At 43.7% G+C, this 24,917-nt stretch overlaps 1 protein-coding gene across 1 annotated transcript in view; it reads left to right on the top strand.

Annotated features, from left to right (window-relative positions):
* The window catches only part of INTU (inturned planar cell polarity protein), a 319,704-nt gene that overhangs the window by 84,511 nt on the left and 210,276 nt on the right, over positions 1-24,917 (top strand). Inside the window, exon 2 of the mRNA XM_085641533.1 lies at positions 1,449-2,041. Coding sequence (XP_085497659.1) covers positions 1,449-2,041 — 593 coding nt within the window. The remainder of the gene's footprint in view (positions 1-1,448; positions 2,042-24,917) is intronic.

Below are 24,917 nucleotides of genomic sequence, written 5' to 3'. Positions count from 1 at the left end.
AATGTTCAGCAGTGTCAACGATTGTCTTGCTTGAAAATAATTCTGTGAACCATAAATACAAAGGAGTGCTGACTAAAGATTCAATTTCCCAATGAAATCGGTGGATCGCCAACCAGACCCACTGAAAAATGGTTGTCAGCCATAAAACAACAAATTAGGCCATGCATCTATGCATTCACAACAAGAAGCAGGGGAATCCCTATGCAAATAGTAGTATAGCAATCCTCAAACAGTTGAATATGAATCCACTTGAAACTACACAACCTGTGCATATCCTAATTTTTTGACGAATGGTAAAGAGAGTGGCTTGGCTGATTAATTTTGGATACATTTTCTTCAAACATATGTTGCTCTTTAAATACAAGAAGTACATGTACACCTAACTCGTTGGTTGGTATCCCTTAATCTCCAATTCCTCACTCTAGTGTAGAATGCTAGGAAAAGTGTATGGGACTGTTGCAGTTGAATAGTAGTGCCCTTTTAAAACCAGTCCTCAAAAGAAAGGATTTGGAGAGATTATCTTCTGCTACGTGCTAACTTCAAATACAATGTCACTTGACACCATAGCATTTTAGATCGGATTAGCCTGATGCCAGCCACAAAAGCATTTTTTAAGAGAATTTTTTATACACTAAAATAAAAACAAAGCCAGGTAGTCTGTTTAACGGAGGAGGGTGTTGGACACGAATGAAGAGCACTTTGCATTGACCAAAGCTCATTTGTCGATATTTCTGTTTGATTAAGTAATCTGATAATACTTATTCTATTGTACACCTAAGATCCGTGTTGACATTATAGAAGTTCTTAATCTCTACAACTACCAGAAATGATGCCCAATTCGATGAAAATGGTCCCAAATATTGGTCGACATAGACAGGCACGTAATCGGGAGCATTCACGTTTTTCTCTTCCTTGTTGAAGGGATACTGTTGGTGACATTTCCCTCCTACTGTATCATGTTAAAAAAGCAGAGCATTGTTTGCTTTCTGTTCGAAAGAATGGGCAAAAACATTGGTCCAGCAGGCTAGCTTCATGAATTTTAAAGAGCACTTTCGAACAGTGTGCGCGGTTGCAAACATACATACACAAGGAGCGCTGCCAGTAGTGGTGAAAGAGATGCCTGAAAGTGATTGAGTAACTCCATTCTTCATGTACAATTCAAATAACTCCCTGTGACGCCTGTGGGTGTATGGGTCAGTGAGCATTGCTTCTGTGAATGCTTCTGCTGCTGCAGTGATTGAACACTACTAGCAAGCCATCCCTTTCTGTGAAGAAGAAAGCCTCTACTTGCCATTCCCATGGTAAAGATGGAAAGACTATGGAAAATGACTCTTTTGGTCAGCTAGAGCTAGGATTTTCTTCATGCAGATCAGAAGGACCTAGTGTAGTGTTGGGGGCAGAACCTTCACATGATTTAACTAAGATTGCATTCCTTTTTTTTGTTGCAGTGATTTGGAACCCGAGTGGATAGACAGCGTGCAGAAAAACGGAGAACTGTTTTATTTGGAACTGAGTGAAGGCGAGGAAGAAACTCTTCTGTCTGTCAACTCTTCTTCTCTGCCGCCTATCAACCATGTTCGGTTTTGTGAAAATGAGGCAGAAGTCCTTGAAGAAGGGCAACAGAAAGACGGTGAAAAGGTAGAACCACGGCTGAAAATAATTAACAAGATTTTGAAAAAGAAAGTCCTAACGCAAAAGCATAGTATTAAGAAGAAGGTTTCAGGCAGAAGAACAGAACAGATATCTGGACCTACTTCCATCCTGAAACACCAATCCAGTCTGAAAAGCGGGGTCGTGGTTCAGCGGTATAAGGATGTTTGCGTTTATGTCAATCCAGACCGGCTGCCGGACAGTGCAGGAGAGCAGCTATGCCTTCTGCAGGCACTGGTTGGAATTGTCCATCAGACTTCACTGAATAGCAGAAGAGTGGAAAAGAACAGTAGCGACGACGGACCGTCCAGCTGGAACGGTGAAGAGAAACTTGTAGTGCACGGTCTAGTTCCCGGCAGCACGGCAATAAAAAGTGGTCAAATTATGATTGGTAAGCACACCTCTTAGTCTGATCTTTCTGTTGCAACTTGATAATGATCTTGGCTTACTATCCTGCTTACTGTACTTACTGTCATGGTTTATATACATTAATACTTGCCTTGTTTGTGTATAGTTTAGCATGTCTCTTACATTTTTAAGGAAGTCTCTTGGCACTCAGCCAAGTATCATTGGGTCCTAATAGAAAAGAGAGCGGGGAAACTATAGATCTGACACGGAGTCAAGAATAAGAAAGACTATATCCCCACACACAACTAACAATAATAAATCGGCAGAATCGCAATCAAAGACATTGCCGCAGGCAATAACAGGCACTGAGCCACAAAAGGAAAGGGTTCACATGGAAAATTAACTGATGACATGAAAGATCAATCATGCCCCAAACCCCAATTATGAAAAACCCAACACTTTGATGATACGTAAATTGGATGCATTAGTATAATAAAGAATCAGAACAATCATAAATGACATTAAAAGGACATTTCCTTGTGACTGCAAAAGGAAACTGCAAGTCCCATAATGCCTCATAATGGGATAACATGGTCGAACAGTTTAAAAACAAAAAGTGATGATGGACTCATGATACCGTGAGCAAGACCTTTTTGGTTGAAATGCGTTGGTGGTGGTTGTGGTGAAAATTGCGCCGTTAAATTAAATCGAGTTTGAGCTAACCGACTCTCCTGGAGTGTGGTGAATTCTTTGGTGAGAGATATGTGCAAGGTACAGCCCACTAATTACGGACTGTTCGTTGGGGAAAAAAAAAAAAGAAATATATATATATATATATATATGTATATATATATATTTCCAAAATTGTCGATTCCGATCAGGAAAAGAATCCACACAAGCCCACTCGATCAGTAAAGCAGCTTTATTCTTCAAAAGGCAGAAGAGGACGACGCGTTTCGACCACGTCCGTGGTCTTGGTCACATGGATATATATATATATCCACTGGAAAAAACAAAGGTTAAAGTAACATTATAGTTAGGTAAATTTGTCACAAAATTAACATTTTGAACAAAAAATAGACACAGAAATTCACAGTTATAGTTGGTAGAGCAAACTATAACTTGCACCCCTGCCATGCACTGCTCATGATCTCACCTATTGCATCACTCATGACATGTTCTATGACATAATTTATGACATCACTGATGATATCACTGATAACATCATCCAATGACTGTGAGAGTTTGTTTTATAGTTTACATAGTGGCGGGTTACTACTATATTACTATAAATCCAATTGGTTGCACACTCGCCGACGCTACTTCATGGACCACAATGCTTTGGGGTAACATGCTGGTAGGACGAGCAGAGTGCGGCCAATCGGACTTTTGTTTATATTCAGGCTCCCTTGAGCCGGTGGGGCTGACGAGCCCATGGCTACGCACCTGCGCGCCTTGAGTGGTACTTTACCTGAGAATACTTTTTATGGCAGCCTACGCAGCAACCCCACACACATACCTACTCCCTGCTGACGAGAGGCAACTACCTCGAAACACGTGTCCAGGGATGGCTAACGCGACACTCATTTTCACTTTAAACTTTGGCATAGGCGTACTCGCCGACGCTACTTCATGGACCACAATGCTTTGGGGTAACACGCTGGTAGGACGAGCAGAGTGCGGCCAATCGGACTACTACTATATTACTTTTCTATCTATTTCTGTACAGCCGGGGTCCAGCTAATGGGTGTAAATGTTTACAAAGTGCACATGCTCATAATGCATCATAGGTGTGTAGAGGTATCAAACACAATATAAATGTTTGCATTTAAGAGTAACCCCGTGTGCAGATGACGGTTGACAAATTGTGTCCATTACGTTCCACTATAGTTTTTAGCCTCTGCAGAAAAAGTTAGCAACATGGTAAACATTATACCCGCATTATCATCCGTACTGTAAGCAGGTTTGTGTTATTAGACCGAATCCTCTCAGCATGACAATTTCTATGTAACATTGAAGACTATGTGCACCAGGTATTAAGCTATGCACATGTGCTTGTTTTGCTTCAGAAGGTGGGCTATCTATAGTTTCCACTACAGTATGAAGGCTGCAGGTAGTATCATCTGTAGCACCTTCAGGCTTTGCTTATTTTATGCAAATAGTGTCTTTTTTGGCAAGTGTTGTACAGTGTACACTGTTCTTAGTGGATACTTTTTAATACTCTGCAGTGTATTTCTCACAAGAGTTGCGCTGTCTGCCATCAGTGTGGTACAGGGTAAACTCTCTCAATAAAGTGAATACTGTATATAGTACCCATTTCTCTAACTTCATTTCTCAATGTAGGTTCAGTGAATGTCGGGGGTGTGATACAGGTAAAAGCTGTCCTTAGTATGGCATTCGTTTTAAAACAGACGTTCAGTTTTTTCAGGAACTTGACTCTCTCTGAACAGCTGTGTCCAGAATGAACGCCATATGCATTGAGGGTTTCTCATATGTCTGTGGTTGATTGTTAATGTGAACCACGCTACCCGTGAAGTGTATGATATAGGGTCAGTGTGGTACATAACTCATGCTTTCTACACCTATGGGAGTTGTTTCTGTGATGGTATTAATGATGCCTCATATTCTTCTTATCTATTTTGTACTTACTTTCAGAGCTGTAATGCTATACCCGTTTATAGAGCAATGTGAACAAAAGACACGGATGATGTCATCAGTGATGTCATAAATGATGTCACAGAGCATGTCATGAGCACTGTGCTATATGAGGTCATAAGAAGTGCATGGGGCGCAGGTTATAGTTAGCGCTGCCCCATTAGGTCCAGTGGAACCCAGGGCCCTGTTTTTTTTAAATGGGAGAGGGGCAAGTGGCCCTCCTCCTTGAGCCTTATTAAGCCCTGGGGACCCCAACCCCCAGGGCCTTTTTGTATTTTTAAAGGCAGGTTGCCATCTGGCCTGGACCTTATTAGGCCCAGAGGAATGCATCCCCCAGGGCCTTTATTTTATGAAAGGGAAGGGAAGGGCATGCGCCCCCCTTCCCCAGGCCTTATTAGGCCCTAGGGACCCCCATGGCTGTTTTTTTAATTAAAAGGGAGGGGGGGCGCCTTCTCCCCAAGCCTTATTAGGCCCTAGGGAACCCATTCCCCAGGGCCTTTGTTTTTATGAAGGGGGGTTTGGCCCCCCCGAACCTTATTAGGCCGAGGGACACCTTCCCCCAGGGCATTTTTTTTTTTTAATTAAAGGGGAGAGTGTCACGAGGCCCCCCTCCGTGAGCCTTCTTAGGCCCTGGAGACCCCATTTCCCAGGGCTTTTTATTATGAAGGGGTGGGAGGCTGCATGGCCTCCCTCCCCGAGCCTTATCAGGCCCTGGGGACCCTATCCACGAGGGCTGTTTTGTTTTGATTAAAAAGAGGGGGGCAGTGTAAACCACCACCAACCCCTCCTCCCGAGCCTTGTTAGGCACTGGAGACCTGCCCCCCAGGGCCATTACAAAAATGGCATCGAAAAATCTACTCACCCACTCTCTATGGCGAGTCGGATTTTATCCGGTCCAGCTATATTTAGGACCTACTCGCCTGTTGTGGCGAATTGACAAAGAACAGGTGTTCTGTTCAGTCCAGTCAGAAAGTGAAGGAGCAATAGAGATGCCTTTAAATTACGTTTTTATCTTGTCACATTTGCTCTGTTTTCAGAGACAGAAGTCAGTTTACAATTACTTTTCCTTTTCTGACTGCAGAGTTCCAGGATTTTGTAAAGTGAACAGTCTGACCTGCTGTACAAAGTGTGAAATGAAAGGCTATAGGGTATCAGGTTTTTCTTAACACACATTTAAATAGCTAATAAGTCACTGTAAAAACATATCAAAATATATTTCAGTAGTCGTGAAAGCTCATATTTTGTACTTCTATGTGATGAAAAAAATATTTTAATAGGATGAAAAATCAGAACACTTTACTTTGGATGTGCAAAACGATAAATATTTTTTTAAACCCAATTTTCACAGATTATTGTTAATACACTATATCATTTTATCAGTGAAGCTGCCTTGTAGCGGGAAGGTTTTTGGTAATTTCTTAGAAATGTACTGTTTGTAAATGACAGTGCGCTACCACATCATGTCTTAGTAATAGATTTATTAACAAACATTTGCAATGCAATAGGTCTCGCATTTGCGAGAGTTTGAGCAATTGGCATTGTAAATGACAATGCCTTTCATTTATGTGTTGTTTTTCAAAACTGATAAATGAGAGGCATTGTCATTTACAATGCCAATTGCTTAAAGTCTTGCAAATGCGAAACCTGTTGAATTGGAAATGCTTGCTAATATATAGTAGCTTTTTTACAACCATCTACGCAGTCCTTTATAAATACATTTCTGAGGACGCTGTCAATCCTGCATAATGGGATTTATCTGCGCTACACCCGTGCTCTTCAAGTGGTGCACTGTACAACCAGGGAACACAAGTACAAGCACACCCTGGGGTCCCACCTTTAGGCTTTGAAGTTTTACTCAATTCATCAAACACGCACTGTGGTTTACCACATACTTAATAAACGTCGGCACCCTCCTCTTTCTCCCCTGTGCATTCCTGCTCTCTTTAATGCAACCATTGTGTCTGACTGTAATGCAATTGGTGTTGACGTAAAAGCGATCTTATACCTTCGGGTAAAGTTTGCGCTATATAAAAGTGCAAACAAATAAATAAATTAAATAAAGCCTACTTGTAGAACGTCTGTTTTTATTCTTCAATGCCACTTGCCTTCGGGTCCCTGTACTGCATAACTGCACCAGGCTGTGGGTGACCTCCGTGGCAGGAACAATGGGTTGTGGGTCAGACGTGGGAAAGGTAGTCATTGTCCTGTGGCTGCACCACAGGGTAACTGAGAGGGCAGTAAGGCAGGCAGTCAGTAGGGCTGTCCCATGGCAGTGTAGTCCTCCGTGCAGGCTGGGCATGGGGGTTGCTGTTGGCCGACGGGAAGTGATGAGGAGGTGCCGGTTCATTGTGCAAGCTTCCTAATACACTGATCTTAAGCAGGCCAAGGTAATTTAAAAAAAACACACAAAAAAGGGTACCTGGCTAGAACATGCCTATTAAAGTAAAAACAAAATAAAAAATTAGGGCACTGTGCTAAAACATAAAATGCGGTGCCCTAAAACACTGATCTTGGGCAGGCGCGGTTTGGCAACGCCCTGGGGCCCTGTGGACCATATTGATGTAGGGCAGTACCATCGGCAGGCAGAATGTGGCAGGGGGAGTCCAGTGTCAGGCTGCAAAAGGGTCTGGATTCGTGCACGAAGATGAAGCCACTGCCATCGCTGAGGGAGCTGCTAGATGACAGGCTGGCAGCACTGGCGGCAGCAGGGAGATAGCAATGGCAGGCTACACAAATAAAAAAAACACACACACATAAGGGCGCCGGGCTAAAAGATGAGTTGCGGCCAACATTCACAGTAAAGTTTTTTTTTTTTTAAATCACATATTAGGGCACCGTGCTAAAACATGAAGCGTGGCGCCCTTGCATATTAAAGTAAAAAAAAAAACTTACAAAATAGGGCGCCTGCTAAAACAGTGCGGTGCCCTAGAACAACAAGCATTAGCCGCGGGGCCAAAGCGAAAGTGATCGCGGGGGAAGCACGCGAGTGATGCGCGTGCAGCAGTAATCACGCCATATGGCACCTCTGCTCAAGCGCGCGCCCGCGCACTGCAAGCTGTGGCCGGCGGTAGCATTTTTTAAAGGCCTTACTTAAAGTCTTGCCAGACCAGCTCAAGCGCTGGGTCAGGCGAGACCTAAAAATGAGTGTTTAAACTGAAACTGAGAGACACTCTTGCCCCTGCCCTGATGGCAATGCTAATAGCAAACTGAGAGGCAAGTCAAGGATCATGTGTACCTTATATGCGGGCTATATTCTTATTACACGTGGAGCAAATGTTTAGTAGATCTAATCAAACAAAAGTTTTGTTTTGTACAGCAGAAATGCTGAACTTACATATTTGAAGGTGCACTCATCTGTGAGAATGAAGAAAAAGGTGACTCTGTAAAATGAAATATTTGGCAATGATCACACAATTTGAGACCAGTTCATGAGTCAAGTACGTTACAGTTAGGTTGAGCAGATTTCTGAAGTTACTTGACCTGCAGGTCTAGTAACATTGTTATGATTTCTTTTGGCCTGCTTAGGCCTTGGGGGCCCCATTGCCCAGGGCATTTTTTTTTATTGGCAGGCTATGATGAGCACCACAATCATCAATCTGCTTAAAATGTCAACAGTTAAAGAAATATGCACCTTTAAAAGATCAGTAGTTAGACTCGTTATATCACAGTGATAACAAAGCATTCCGAAAGGTTGTAAGCAGCAGCACAGGGGTAGCAATTGCTATCTAGCCAAAAAGGAATCATGCCCTGGCGTGCTAGACGTGCAAAAAAAAGAATAATGCTAAGCAGCATGTAGAAAATACATTTGCAAATATACAAGTGCATTCTAACACTGGTATACGCAAAAGCACACTTGTGCATGCTGGTGTTTCGATGCGATGTTTTGGGATTGTCCATGCTCCGATGTTGTCAATGAAGAATTTTCCAACATGTTCTCCCAAATAACTCTTGAGTGTGCTTGGGGTTGCATTTCCCTGGATTAGAAGAGGGCGAGGCAGGCACATCAGAGATATCAAGCTCCTATCCATGATGATGAGCGGTGCGTGGCCCACTAGCGAAGGAAAAGGCTGTGCACAGAATAGATGCGAGCTGCAATGAAGTCACAGGAGAGGGGGCAGGTGGTAGTCAAATAGTGGAACAGAGCAGGTTCCATGAGTGGAGAAAAGGGCAGGTGAGGGGATCAGAGCAGGGGACAAGAACAGAAGGCAGAGCAAAGCTAGATAAAAAATTAAAAACATGCACTGTCCAAGCCAACAGATCTGGCCTTCACCGGTGAGGTGGCTATTTAAAAAAAAAAAAATAATAATCTTTTTAATGGAAGCATTTTCCACAAAACACAATGGAAGAAAATAGGCAGCCATACAAACTGACTGCCATTTGCTTACAATAAAAATAAACACATTGAAAAACATTCACTGATGTAGCAGCGTTTCTATTAGTTTTATGTAAATAATAAGCCTTCTAGTTGTGCATTGCAATTTATTATTTGTGAAGAAGACTAGCATAATTAATATAACAAATTACACTCAGATTGCAAGCAACTGCAATGTTACAGTGTCACTTGAAAACTTTACTACAGCAACTTTGAAAAGCAAACAGAAAATATATCACTATCTAACTGGGCACCAAAAGGCAAAATAAACAGCACATATTTTAAGTTAATATAAAACAATAAAAATGGAACGCACTTTGAACCACCTTTGTCACTGAAGAGAAGGGAACTTTTTTTAGATCGATATGAACAATGAGCATAGGTTTTCTGCAGTCACTCAAAGTAAAGCTAACCAGTGGGCAAAGTGGGCTGACCTATTGCCCCATGCAGTGTGTTGTAGTGGGTAGATACAAAATGTGAATGACCATTGAACAGATCAGTGGAAGAACCCCACTGCCCATAAGCCCCCCTATGTATGTATAATTAGGGCTCATGGTTTTATGGAATTTATTTTTCAACATTTCCGCCTGTATTTATCCATATTCGTTTTTTGCCATCTTTTTGGTATTTATGCATACATTTTGGTATTTTGAAAATGGTACATTTCCACGTTTATTTAACTGATGAATATGCACTCGTACTCAGATGCCTTTTGAGTTTTGGCAAATTAAGCAGCGAAAAAAAATGTTTACAGATCATAACACTCACATGTACATATTATAATTCCAAGTCATATATACGTTAACATATGCGTTTATTTAAGCAAATCTCATTATATTTTTTAACTGCCCATGTTGCCTGCTCATCTGTTGGCCTGGAACTCACGAAAGACAGCATGGCGAGACAGTACAAGAAGCGCAATTTTCCGTATTTTTCAGCTTTAAAAAATAAGTGCAGACAGGAAACGGATTGTTTTCTGTCTGTATTTATCTGTAAAAAAATCTGTAAAAATTTGAAAACTGGGAGCCTTATGTATAATATAAATGAATTTTTGGGGAAATAGTCTGGTCGGATAGTTAAATAATTTCAAAGGCTTGACATGAAAATAATAAAGTGTCACAGAGCAATGGGGAGGAGATGAAAGGGCACAGATTAGGAGCGGTCACAATGTATAATAGTGGCAGATGTGATAAACCTAACATAACAATGGTATTTGTAAAACACACATTCATCCAAAGGTTATCTTGGTGCTGAATAACAGATATTTATTGTTACCCAACTTCAAGGTACTCATTTTATCAACTTCAGAAGAATGAAAGGCTGAGTGGACCTGCTGGGATTTGAACCTGTGACCATGAGGTCAAACACAGTACCCTACAATGAACACATTAGTCCACTAAGCTACCAGAACCGGTGATGCTCATGGTTATTTAGGCACTAAGTACTCCTAAGAAGAAATGCAGACACAGACTGCTCACAGCCTAGAGCCAAAAGAAAAGGGAAGATTAGTGGCCCAACGGCTAGGGCGGTTGATCTCAAATTTGGGGAACCGGGTTCGAGTCTCCGCAATGGCACTCAACATCCTGTGATTCTGGGCAAATCACTTAATCTCCCCGTGCCTAACAAAAACAAATGTGTCCTTGTGTAACGCAGCTGGTGCTCATGTAAAGTGCTCTGTTACCTGATACCTTCGGGTCAAGTTCGTGCTATATAAAACTCCGAAAAAAAAGATTTAAAAAAAACAAGATTTGAGCAGTCTCCTGATTTTGAGGAAGCTAGTTGTAGAACATATATCCAGAGAAAGCGTGTCCCAGTGGTGGGCTGCAAAATATGAAAAAGAACTGCCACCTGACTGAGAAAGACAAACACAACACAAGGGGGGGGGGGGGGGTGTACCAGAGCCAAAGTGGAAGATCTGAGGATTCTAACTGGTGTATGAAAAGATATTCTGTTACGAACATAATAAGGACCTGCAGCATGAATAGTTCTGTGGAAGTGGTACAGGAGTTTAAATGTAGATCGCTTACTCACGGGTCACCTGTGTGGAGACTTGAGGGTCAGGCCGAGGGGTAGCACTCGTGCAAGTTAACCACCAGATGGCCTGCTGCGTTTTGAACAATTTGAAGTCTTTTCAGTTGGGATTTGGCAATGCCCACATAAAGAGCACTGCATAATACAACCAACCAGTTATTAATGCTTGGATAATTTTGCTTCAGTCCAAAATAAGTCATTGAAAGACTTTGTGCAGCATGCACAGGTTCCAATGGCAGGTATCACAGGCTGTGGTTACTTACACTAATCAACAGGTTTCTAGCTGTATTAGTGGGCAAAGAAACAGTAGTCTTGCTCGCTGGGCCACCAATCCGGCACACAAATGGTGTTTGCCTTATCGTAAACAATGGCTTCTGTCTGATCTCCGTTAAACTTCGGACCGCAATCTACTTCATGGCGCCAGAAACCTGTATATCATCTCTTCAGTGTCCTACAAGATGGAGATAATAAGCTGAGTGACATCAGCATAAGATTTGATTTCAAAGCCACATGTTCTTTTAATGGCAGCCACTGGTTTCATGTAAACTTTGAAGAGGGTTGAGCTAAGGAAGGATCCTGGGGGACTCTGTAATTTAATAGAAACCGAGTCTGATATGAATGGGGGAAGATGGGTGGATTGAGTTCTATCTGTAATAAAAGCCTGAAACCATTGCAGGGCCTTAAAATGGATTGCTATGGAGTGATCTAGTAGAATTAGGACCAACGGTCTGCCCTCATTCAAACTGAGCTTGATACCACTGTCTGCCAGCAATGCAGTTTTGAGGCTGTGGCGAGCAATCTTCAAGATTGTTTAACTCTACGTAGGGAGTCAACTGGGCATTAATATTGTTTTTTTCAGGGCTTTAACCACCTAGGGAAGGAGTAATATGAGCTTTTAGTTGGAGAGAATGAAGGGGTAAGGAGAAGGTGTTTTTGAACAAGGGGAGAACCTTAGCATGTTTCCAAGCTGCCATGGTGTCTGCATCAGAAAGGTACATATTGAACAGAACTGCCAGAGAGGCACTGAACACTCTAGTGAGAGACAAAATCATGCAAGGGTGACATGGGTTATCGGGGATCCTGAGCTTATCACATGCGGTGGAGTTTCCATTTTTATCATACTAAACTGTGGAAACCTTTCCAGGGAGCAAATTGCAGTGGGATAGGAAGACCTCTGGAGATGGGAGAGAGAGTTAAGAAGGAGTTGGTGTAGGAAAGTGGGTTTCTGTTGCAGTACCCCCTCCCACCCCCCACGTTTTGCCTGACACTTGATGCACTTTGACTAGATGTGCCATGGGTCTCTGCCAATCAGGTTCCCATGGCCTGTGTTCTTTCCCAAAACTGTACTTTTGTACCCACAATTGGCACATATCTGGGCACAGGTAAGCCCCTTGTAAAAGGAACCATGGGTACCAATGGCACTGTGACAAGAGAAGGCCTCTAAGGTCTGCAGCACCTATTGTCCCACCCTTCGAGACCCTGCACCTTAACATCCACACACTGCCATTCCTTACTGAGGTAATGGGGTTGATTAGAAGTTAGAGGGATTCTTGGCATAACAACTACACCGATGCTAGGTAAATTTAGGTGCATCTAGTTAGGGAGACATCGTAGAAGTACGCAGTTTCTTATCATGTATTTTATGTACTTGTATATGTTCATGATTATTGCAAAATGGTAGAACTGTACCATCCCTTTACTTTCGTAGTACTGCTAATCATATATCTCTGCTACTGTCTAATGGTTGTTACAGCAAATCAATTCTATACTAAAATAACAACTGTTCAATAAACCCTTATTGAAACGCCCAGACTGTTTATTCTGTGTATCTCTGAGACAAACTAAGTGAGCACGAGTGACTGAGTGAAAAGTAGTATATTGTGTCCAAGATCCTGAAGGATCAGGGTTGTCATGTTCTGAGGTTTCCAGAAACTATTCTCTCCCCGATAAGAGGAGACTCTAGTGGCACTGTGAGCTAGCTTAGGCAAAACAGGCTAACATATCCGGTGGGGGTGCTCGGAACCATCTGCCACCAAACTCACAGTTTGTTATCCACGCGCAGATCCTGTATAGGATATATAGGAACTGTGTGTAAGAATAAGGGTACCCCTGACACAATTCCTAAATCAGGGTGCAATTAATGAGTGTAAACAAAACATTTAGGAAAATAATTATATATGCAAACCTAATTCAATAAAACAGTATATGATCACCCAAACGTTAGGTATCAAAAATATTTTTTTTTATTTATACAAAAAAGAGAAAAAGATAGGGGAAAGAAGGATATTATCTTTAAATCTACAATCTTACAATTAATACAGTGTTAATATGTCTAATGCATATTTGTTTACATTAGATAAGTTGTTTTTATATCATCCATTCCTTGTTTCTATAATACATTTATAGAGATATAAATCGTACACAAATCAATTGTTCTAATACATTATAAAACAGTCAATTCTCGCATGGCTGTTGGGTATCTGTGTCCTACGCGCATTTCGGCAATGAGCCTTCATCAGGAAGCCATGTAAACATTAGGATTGAAACCTAAACAGGGTGCATATACAGGAGAAAATATATATATAGATAGAAATCAGTTCTGCTAAAAATTCCGCTCAATGACAGAGTCAGAATAGCTATTAACACAAAAGTTACAGGTTAAAATAGACTTGTCACAAGTAAGTAGAAAGACTTTGAGGCATGAAAATAAGGCAAGAAAAAAAGAGGTTGTGATGAACAGAAGTATGTAACAAAAGTAACCACCACCATGGTTTTTATAGGATGATAGAAATAAGAATTAGAGACCACGGCGAAAATAGAGCCCAAAAGTGAAGGAATACGGTGTAGTAACTAAAAATACAGGCAATTTTATTTGAGTGGTTTAAGGGGTACATGCATTGCATGATCAGACAGAGAATGGATCAAATGAAAAACAAAACGGGCGAAAGGTGGAACAATGCAAATATGGTAATAAAGGACAGTTACCTGGTATTCCGAAAGAGTTGATCTAACTAGGGTCAAAAGGATTGATATAAAATATGATGGTTGCGTACTTTGTAAACGACCTGTTATGAAAACAGGAAAAGGTTGGGGGCGAAGGTTATTATTGAAAACTGCCCATGTTGTTACTACAACCTATCTATATTTTGCGACATGATATCCTACTATCTCAGTCATAGAATTTTTACCTATAAGTCGCTGATCATTTAGAGAAGATGGTGAAGGAAGAATCTATATGCCGTCCATGGGATTCTGTGTCTCGTAATAATAAAATATACAAATCTTCGGGTGGAATTGATGTCCACACTACAGGGGAAAGATACGCAAATGGCAATTTAGATCAATGTGATTTAAAATCAAACTAAAGATATAAGCAGAAGGAGTGCATACCTACATTATTCAGTTGCTGTATTCACTTCAGTACATTTGTATTTCTTTTTAGAGATGGAGGTAATTTTAGTGTCGCGTACTGTGAAAAAGAATGGAAACTGTATTTAGTCCTAGTCAAATATATATTAGCATTTAATGAAAATAATTGCATCTATTGGTGAATTGGTTATCAAAATAAAGCAAAATAATTGCTTGTGTGATTTGAGGCGTAAGTGGTAGATTGTGGACACAATCTTTCATTATGGTTACAGTCTAGCGTACACTTCCGCCTAATACCGGGAACAATTAAATATACATAATGTGAAAATATGTGTCAAAATGAAATGTACTGAGTAGTACGTGATATGGATACAGATATGAAGCATAGTCCTGTTGCAGTTACTACCTCGGACTCATAGTAAATTGATAAATGAGGAGGCAGGGATCTTGAGTGCTTACCGCAATGCGGGGGCATCCGGAGTTCTTAAAGAAAATACGAAAACTGTAATTGCAGGTACCCGGTTCCCGGCGACGATAGAGAACTCGAGTTTCTCAAATAGGCACCGCACCTCCTTCTCCCGGCAAACATAGACGGGTGATGACCGCCATAGTCTGCGGCTGCTTGGTTTAAATACCCGAGTTTGATAAAGAAGTGCCAGAGAGTCTGCTTTCCATAATGGTAACCCGGAAGATGAGTTGCAGTCATGTGACTCTCTATTGTACCAGGAAGGGTTGCCGCTACCGTGATAGACGATTGAGGGCCAAAGCCGCGGCCATCTTGAGACGATGTCTCGTAATGTCTGTATGTGCGTCTTAGACATTGAAAAAGATAATTGTTTTAAACCAACCGAAAAATAAAAAATAAAACAAAAATGAAAAGGAAAAGGAAAGTTGGTGTTAAGTATAAGAAATGGTGCATCTGTATATCCACATATTCCGCACTTAAATAGAATTAATGTCTGTATAGTGCGAATGATGACATAACTAGTTGACTATGTGCATAATATGACATTTCGTGAGAAATGAACTACAGCAAAAGCCACCAACCATGTGGCTATTTCTGTAGATATTATCATGTATATTTAGGGAAGAATAACTGACTTCGTATGGAACAAAATTAAGTGAAATTGTATTTTATCGCTTGGTCCCATGGGATTTCATTGTTCATCCCATTTTGATAGGTGTTCAAAGAAAATATCCAGTATACCTCTCTAAATTTACGTATACTTGTACTGATATTACCTGTATTGGTTCATATTTTTCCCAGGATTAGCCATCGTATATCCTCTGTAGTATGTTGAGCTTCCATATAGTGTTTAACCAATGGAGCTTGAGTTTTACGAGTACGAATGGCTGACCTGTGTTCTGTTAGTCGGGTGGTCATGGATCGCGCAGTTTCACCCACATATCCTTTGTTACAGGGGCAGATAGTCAGGTAAATGATGTTGGTGGTTTTACAATTGGTCAAATTTTTTAAAACCAATTTCACATCATTAAAGGTGAAGACACCGGTTTCTACAGCGAACTGGCATGCTACACAGGATAGACATTTAAAGTTTCCAGTCGGGAAATTATTGCCTGAGATCGATGTTTGAGTCAAGTGAGTAGATTTGATTGGCATACGAGACCTTACTATAAGGACTATAAGATTTTTATTTTTCCTGTATGCAAAAAGTGGTTTTGGTATGTCATATCCTTTTGTTCTAGTCGCATTGAGAACTTGCCAATTGGAGTTGATAATGTGGCGTATTCTTTCATTCATGGTGGAATGACGCGGTACAATACCAGTCTGGAGTTGGATTTCTGAGTTTGAGGTGTCAATAGATGTTGTCTATCGTAGTACCGTGCTTGCTTGTACGAGTCACGTACCAGTCGATGAGGGTAACCACAGGCTACAAATTTTCCTCTAATTTCTATCGCCCTGGCATCAAAGTCTTTAACATTGGTACAGTTCCTACGTAAACGTAGGAACTGTACAAAAGGGATACTGTTTTTTTGTACCTGGGGGTGATAGTTGTCAAAATACAATAAGGTGTTGCACGCTGTAGGTTTAGTATATAGATCCACTTCAAGATGATCTTCTCTGTTCCGGATCACAATATCTAAAAATTCCACTCTCTCATTGCTGGCATTAGCTGTGAAGAAGATGTTTGTGTCAGACAGGTTAAGCCAAGATACAAACTCTGTGATGTCTTCTGGGTCAGCTGTCCAGATAAAAAAGACATTGTCTATATATCTGGACCATGAATGTACTGATTTGCTGAAGGAGGCAATCTCGTTATCAATAAAATGTTTTTCAAATAGGGCCATGTAAATATTGGCCACTGTTGGTGCAAAAGATGACCCCATGCTGACACCGTTAAAATCAAAAGTGTTTTCTGTGAGGACCACTTTAAGACATTCAATCACAAAGGAAATGGGACCGTCAATTTCATATGTATCTATATACCGAATAACTGCTTCTGTGGCTCCTGTCTGTGGAATATTGGAGTACAACGCCTCTATATCCATCGTAACCATGGTGTGTGTGGGGGACACAAAATGTAGGTGTTCTACTTTATTGATTATGTCTCGGTATCTCTGATGTAGGATGGAATTTTAGAGACATGGGGTCTGAGAATGGTATCTACGTATTTTGATAGAGGCTCTGTTACAGACCCAATAGTGGTAACTATTGGTCTGTATGGGGGGTCCGTGCTATGTTTGTATATTTTGGGGACCCCGTAGATGGCTGCCATTCTGGCATTATTGATATTCCCATTCTTTATCGCAGATGTGGTTCTGTCTGAGTGCTTGGGTGGTTATTTGAAGCACTCGTTTTTGGACTGTTTTGGTAGGGTCCCTTTGGATAGGCATATAATGTAGTGTATTATGTAACATTTCCTCCATCTTAAGGATGTATTGATCCTTGTCAAGTAGGACTATGCCGCCTCCTTTGTCACAGCATTTGATTATTATTAGTTCCTTATTTTGAGCAAGTGATGTAAGTGCTAAGTGTTCTTTGCGAGTTATATTGTACTGAGCAGAGGGAATATATTTGGTCGCTGCTGTCAATTTGTTAAAGACAACATGTTCAAAAATCGCAATTTCTGGCCCTACTTGATCTAGGGTAGGGTGAAAGATCGACACAGGTTTGAGACCTGACCTATTCTCTGTACTTAGGATCTGATTTTCCTGATTTTCAAAAAAACTTTGGAGTCAAATTTTTCTAAAGAAGACCATTAGGTCTTGAAAGATTTCAAACTTGTTAGTTTTACTATGGGGAACAAACAAGAGGCCTTTAGTTAGAAGAGATTCAGTGGAGTGGTCCAAATTCTGGCTACTCAGGTTAAAGATGGGAATTTCTTTTAATCTTGCCAGTATTGGCGATGTCTGGTTACCAAATATTGGTCCTGGTTTTGATATGAGTTCTGTCCCTGTTGGTAGTTCTGAGGTGGAGGGTATTGCTGGTTCTGATGTTGTTGTTATTTGCCTCTGAACCGGGGCTGATATCTGGTACGCCAGCGGGTTCGTTGATTCCCTCGCCTGGCTAAAAAAGAAGAAGAGGAAGAGGGGTGATCGCCTCTAGAGCTTCCAGGTATATTCCTACTCTGGCCTTGTTCTTGATATTGGTTGTAGCCTTCACCTTCTGAGTCAGAAGTCTCTGAGAATGTGGTTACTTTTCTCTGAGGTCAGTTGTATGTAGGTTGGTGTTGAATCTCCCCACTTGGTTCCAGTTGATAAAAGTTATCAGCTAGATAGGGGTAAACCTGTTCCTGGCTGGCTAATCTTATATATTTCTTTAGTTTCTCTGTCTTTCTCCATAATAGATAATCATTATAGGAATTCATATCTTTCTCCACTTCCTCCAGCTTTTTTTGTACATCTTCTAGGCCTGACTATTCTTAATTTTGGTTTCCAAGTCTAGAATTTCCTGTAAAAGAGCTTGAACAAGTTCCTTAGCAGTTTCGACTATTGGTATCATTAAGTCTCGAGAGCATCTGTTAGCTATAAGAGACCAGCGTTCTAAGAATCTGTGAATCTGTACGAATAGGCCAGGTATATTTCTTACTCAAAGTCCCTGCGGGATGACACCCGCTTTTAGGTATTCGAGCATGAACTGACCATGCAGTTCTATTCGTTTTGCCTTTTTCTTGAGAGATGTTAACTTGTGTATATCTTCATTACCTAGCATGGTGGAGTTTGTAGAACTGTTACCTGAGACTGATTCTCCTACCAAAGAGGCAAAATCTGCATCCGAGAAACCAAAGGTTTGTAATTTCTCCATGTTGGAAGGACTAGCGAATTTAGAGAAGTGGATAGTGACTGCACCTGTAATTATTAAATGAAAATTCAAAAGGAAAGATAAGAAAAGAATAATGAAGAGTAAGAGATATTAGCCTTGTGTATAGGAACTACACCATGCATGTTTTGTTGCAGAGAAAAGTTAAGAGTCGACATAGCACACATCCCTGTGTGCCAAGCCTGCAACCCACTGCCTGGGGCCTAGGTAAGTCACCCCTCTAGCAGGGTACACTAGTCCACAGGTGAGGGTGCAGTTCCAGGAGCACTGTACCCCTACAATGTCTAAATCCATTCTTAGGAATTGTAAGTGCAGGAAAGAAAGCCATAAAGAGTATATAGTCTGGGAGTTAGTCATTACAAACTTCATAATGGGTCTACTGAAACCTGGGAAGCTTGGTAGCAAACTTATCAGCACATTAAACACGCACCGATGCCAGTGTGGGATTTAATGTAAAGTGCACTCAGAGGGCATCTTAGAGATGCCCCCTGAAAAACGACCAGCCCCGGGATGGTGCCTGAATGACTGCCCCCCATTTGCCACCACCAGACAGGTTTCTGGACCCCTGAGTATTTATTTATTTATTTTAAAGGTTTTATATAGCGCTGGCTAGACCCGGACGTATCAGAGCGCTTTACATGAGTATCAGATCATGGTTGCAGGATACATCGTTACAAAGGTTATACAGTTATTAGAGCATGGCAACATAGTTACATGTAAGGTCGAGACAGACAATAGGGACATATATGTAAGGGAGGGAGCAGGCAAGGAGAGAGATTCAGGGGAGGGGGGGTAGGAGCAGGGGAATTAGACAGAGAATGAAGGAGAGAAAGAGGAGGGGAGGGTGAGAGACACCGCATGGAAGGAGGAGGGGGAGGGCGACGGGGACACAAACCGGTAGACGAGTTAAAGCTGCATCCAAAGTCCAGTAAGCTGTGATCCTAGGGGAATTGGTGTCAATTCCCCATCTCTGTTGCGAGAGGCTCCTTTTACACAGTGGACTCTCTCAAAGGGGTCTCTGAGACTCCAAGGCCTACATACTGGAACCTTCTCCAAAAAGGGGAGAGGGAAGAGGGCCGCCGCTCTCCGGGTCGAGAAACAAAGCCCATCCTGGGCAGAGGTGTCATACCTCCTCCCCCAGGATGGGCTGGGACCACGAAGAGGAAGCATCGAAGGCCTGCCACCTTTGTAAGCTATCCCTGCCTTTTGCTGCCCCCAGCAACTGTCTCCCACCAGGCGGGAAAATCGGTGGGAAAACCAAGTTAGGAGGAGAGCTGTGCGCACCTTTGCCAACCCCACCCCTCAGGTGGGGGACGCGGGGTGAAGCACACTTCTCAGTCCCCTCCATCTTGAAGATGAAAGGACACAACCAATTGGAGAGAGGCTCATGGCCCCCTTCCACTGGAGAGTGACCTAATATGGTGTGTACTCACCCCAAGCAAGGGACCTATTTGGTCCCAACTGGAACACCCATGTAATGCCCCTGAATTTAGTATTTAGGGGGACCTTGAACCTTGCCACCCTAGATTGCTGCAACCTACGGAGAAGGACAGAAAAAGTCGCACAGCAGAGGAGACTGTAGCGGAAAACTGACTTGGCCCCAGCCCTACTGGACCGTCTGTAGTTTCCAGAGATCCTGCGCTAAAAGTCGACTTGTCCTGTAGCCAGCATCCTCCAGAACCCTGGGAGGACTGACTGCTTACAACAAAGACCGAGTCTCCTGCGAACAGCAGCTCTGTTCCAAAGAAACTCCAAAGAAAGACTCTGAGCTTGCTGAGGACAAAGAAACTCGATGCCTGGAACCACCACTGCACGTTTACCCTACGGCCTGAGTCTAAGTGGCCGCCCAGTCCCAGCAAGGTCCCCCAGTTCTCCAGAGTCTGTGTCCATCATGGGTTGACCCCTTCAGGACTCCCCGACATCGTCTACAGCCTCTGCACGGAGACCACCCCCAACCGCAAGTGGCCCGATAAGGAGAAATCCAACCTCAAAAGGCACCCCTGCATCTGGCGGCCCTTTGCCCTGGAGAAGAGGACCTGAGGTGCACCTATGTCCCTCAGCCCTCCAACTTACCTGCCCAGCTGTTGGTACCTGTTACGGTAACTATTGACTCGGAACCTCGCGTTCACTGCCCCTCGTCGGCTTGAGACATCAGGAATCCATCTAAGAGTTTTACCTCACCGCCCCGACAATTACCCACACCTCCACTTGAGCAGCTGCTCTTGGGATTTATTGCTCATTCAACTCCCTGCGATACCGCGACGTGATCAGTTGGCTTTCGGTTATCGCGCTACGGATTACAAGCTTACCAGCTATTAACGGAATTAACCGTCCCCACGAACAGAAATTGGGGCATTTTATCGGTCCTGAAGCTTCCCTGACCATAGCTTCCACCGTACAATTTGAAAGGACACTTATCCTTAGTGGTTCTCCCTACCACCTATCCTGTGATAGATGCTTTGTCCTATATGATGTTGCGCAGAATTTGAACTTGGGCCCCCTGTGATTATAGAAAACGCCCTGAAGAAGGTGGCACCCTGATGATTGGGTGATTGCACCGAAACGCGCGTCGGCGTGTCCTTTTGTTCGATCTGGCGTACCCCTCTACACGATTTAGTGGTGTCTAACACTTCAGACACTTCAAGATTGTGAGGAGATTGTTCCCCTGTATCTTTACAAACATTTTAATGTAGAGCAAATGTATGTTTTATGTTTTGGTTGACTGTGTATGACTGTATGGGTTGTTTGAAGAGAATGACTGTTATTTAATTGTTTATACACTCCTCCAACCCCCCCGTGGGGGCCCATCTTGATTTTTTGTATATATCCTTCCAAAAAATCTGTCTTTTTGCCCATTTTTGAACATATGTGTTTTTTGTAGATTTATTAACAAAATTATCTAACAAAAAGAATAAAGAGAAAAAACATTATCTTTAATCACAACCGAATTTGTTTGTGTGCTCTCTTCCCAATGGTGTGGCTGTTGACAACCAATTATGGGTGAATTATTAGTGAGATTTATTTGATCCACCTGTATATGAATGGGTAGAGCATTGTTTTTGTTTGAGTTATTGACTTTTTCCCCTACTGCTCTCCCTACATTCAAATTGGGGTACCCCTTCTCCTAGTGGATACAGCTGTTGGTTCCTCCCAGAAAACCGAGCCTGAAGCTAAAATCTCAAACCTGCAACCTTCATAGGATTGCATTGGGCTCCCGACCCCTCCTAAGCACCCTGCACACAGGCCCCAGCGCCGCTTGTGGTGTAGACTTTGTGCCATCCTGGGAGCCCCTTTGCCCCGACCTTAACCCTAGGAGCTTGGCTCCTAAGACCAAGTGGCCTGCCCGTGAGCAGCCCCCAACCAAAGTGCCCCTTAGACCCATTGGCTAAAATTGGGCCCCTGCACTCTGCACCCGGCCTCTCCAATGCTGCTGGTGGTGCAATCTGAGTGCCTAACTGAACCTTGGGGACCTCATTTACTTACCTGCAAACGGATAACCCTCTTTTCCCCATAGGAACCAATGTTACGAGTTTTGTTCTTAAAAATGTCTAAGGATTGAACTGTGTTTGTATGAAAGAAAAGTAATGGTGTTTTAACCCTAAAAGTGTCTTACTTACCTTTGTATTGTAGGATCCACAGTGTGATATCTAGGCATATCACCTTGAGTAGTCGATGTAATCCAAAAGTAGTGCAAAAGTAATTTCTATGCATTTTAAACTGCTTTAAAAGCAAATACAGGAGGAGGAGCCTAGCGCTTGACCAAGATGGCCGCGTGAGCCTTGAGCTCCCGCTACACTCGCGCCCTCCGGCAATCATCCTGTCCTAAATCCTGATTTTCATGCACGGAATCCTGCAGATGAGTCACAGCTGGGGCGATTGACGTTGTCCGGGCTAAGATCGCCCACCGGGGACCGAAGTTGTGCATGGCGGAAGATTGCGGCCTACCTCCGAAGGATGCCAGGGGCTTGCGTTGGCAGGATGCCCGGCCACTAATTGAACAACAGCGGCCTAGGGAGGTGTGAACTGACGGACCGATGCCGCTGCACTTTCACTTTCGCTTTCTCGCCCTTTGTTTGCGCTGGGTTGGGAGTGCTTCATGCAGATCCTCTGTTGTCTGGAAGACCTCCACTCGGTCCTGACTGGCTGCTGAAGTCCGAGTTGACCCTGTTTCCTCTAGCTGAGTGAGGGACTTCCATTTGCGACTGACCGTCCTGCAGTTCGAGATGTCGACCAAATCGGAGGCAGACAGGTCGAAGTCCAAGACTACCAGGCGGGGAGGCTATACCCAATCCAACAATATGGATCGTTATGCCCAGCAGAAAGGGTCACCTGGTGGATCGGGACAGTCGCTGGAAGCACAGAAGGCCGATTCGCCCCCAGCCTCGGAGTTATCATTGCAGGATATCAAGGGGGCGATAGATGGGATGCAAACATCGATTGGGCGACAGTTTGAGGCCCTGGCGCACAAGGTGGACACAATTTTGGTAGATGTCAACTTGATTTGCGCGGACCTGGGCAAAACCAATGAGCGGGTCAAGTCCCTGGACCTCAAGACTACTGGCCTTGCGGACGATGTCTCGGAACTCCAGGCTGAGGTTCGTAAGTTACGAACCGCGAATGACCTCTCCGCCCGCCGGCTCGAAGACTTTGAAGGTCGGGCCCGGCGCAACAATGTGCGCCTTCTTGGGGTCCCGGAAACTTCAGAGGAGCACTCCGTGGATTTACTTGTCGAGGACTTGGTGGTGAATCATCTTGCGCCTAAGGGCCTCGGCAGGTTTTTTGCGGTGGAGCGGGCTCACCGAGTGCCTGGTGGACGGCCTAAGGTGGGAGCCCCTCCGCGGCCGATTGTAGCCCGGATCCTTAATTTCCGGGATCGAGACGCTATCCTGCAAGCATCGAGGGTGACAGGCCCGGTGCCTTTTCAGAATGCCTCCGTGAGCTTCTATCCTGACTTCACCCAGATGGTGCAGAAACAGAGGCAAAGTTTTTTGGGGGTGAAGCGGCGGCTTCGGGAGATGGACCTGAAGTATGCCATGCTTTTCCCCGCCAGGCTACGTGTGGTGTATGATGATCGGACTTTCTTCTTCGAATCACCGGACATGGCAGGGGACTGGTTGGATGCGCTCCCGCGGCGACAGCCTGGCCGGGACAGCGTGGATGGAGCGGAAGGCGACCGAGATGGCCAGAAGTGATATCTCTGGTGTCGGCTGGTTTTTGACTCCGCTCCGGACAGTGACTCGCACCTTACTGCAGTAATGGGAGGGCGGCGGGGGGAAGATAGGAGCTCTTTCCTCCCTTGGGGTACTTTTTGTAGATTTGTTTTTTGATAGGGCGACCGGCACACTGCAAGTTGGGGGGGCTTAGTAAGCTGACGCAGGGGTGCAGGGAGGGGGGGGGGGATTCGGGATGTGGGGGTTGTTGTTGGGGGTTGTTTCTTTTTTCTTGCAAGGCGTAGCAATGGTTGTCAGTATTGTCCGATCGTGGTTCTCCGGGGGGGGTGGAGGTCTCTTTGTGTTCAGGGATGGGGGATAGGGGCTTAAACATAATTAGCTGGAATGTTAATGGCTTAGGGGATCGTATTAAACGGGGGGATAGTCCTGCAATTCTTGAAACGGACCTCGCCAGATGTGGTCCTCCTGCAGGAGACCCACCTTATAGGGAATATGTGTTATGCACTTAACAGAAAGGGTTACAAATTCATTGCTCACTCAGGGTTCTCCACGGGCTCCAGGGGTGCGGGCATACTGGTCAGAGCTTCCCTACCATTTGAGGTTGACTCCACCATTGCTGATGACAGGGGGCGCTTTGTGGCTGTGGCGGGGAGGTGGGAGGGCAGAACGTTGGTATTGGTTTCTGTTTATGTCCCTCCAGCCCTGCAGGCCTCCACGTTTGCTGATCTGGGCAAGGCCTTGTTGGAACTCCCCGAAGGGATGCTAGTGGTGGGAGGAGACTTCAATGTGGTTGGTTCTGGAATGCTCGATAGGCACCCGCCCAGAGACATCGGGGGTGCTCAGAAGTAGCTTCCCGACTTTATAGATACTTTTGGTCTGGTAGATTGTTGGAGGCTACGGCACCCCACTCAGAGACAATATACCTTCCATTCCGGGGCCCACGGGAGTCTCTCTCGGATTGATTACTTGCTCACTCTGGCTGCCCACGCCTCTTTGGTATCTGAGGCTAGGCACATGGCACGGGGCATATCTGATCATT

The sequence above is a fragment of the Triturus cristatus genome, chromosome 2_2, assembly GCF_964204655.1.
Source record: "Triturus cristatus chromosome 2_2, aTriCri1.1, whole genome shotgun sequence".
In the NCBI taxonomy this organism is placed as follows: Eukaryota; Metazoa; Chordata; class Amphibia; order Caudata; family Salamandridae; genus Triturus; species Triturus cristatus.
The sequence above is the reverse complement of the archived record's forward strand: the minus strand, read 5'-3'. Positions and strand labels throughout refer to the sequence as shown.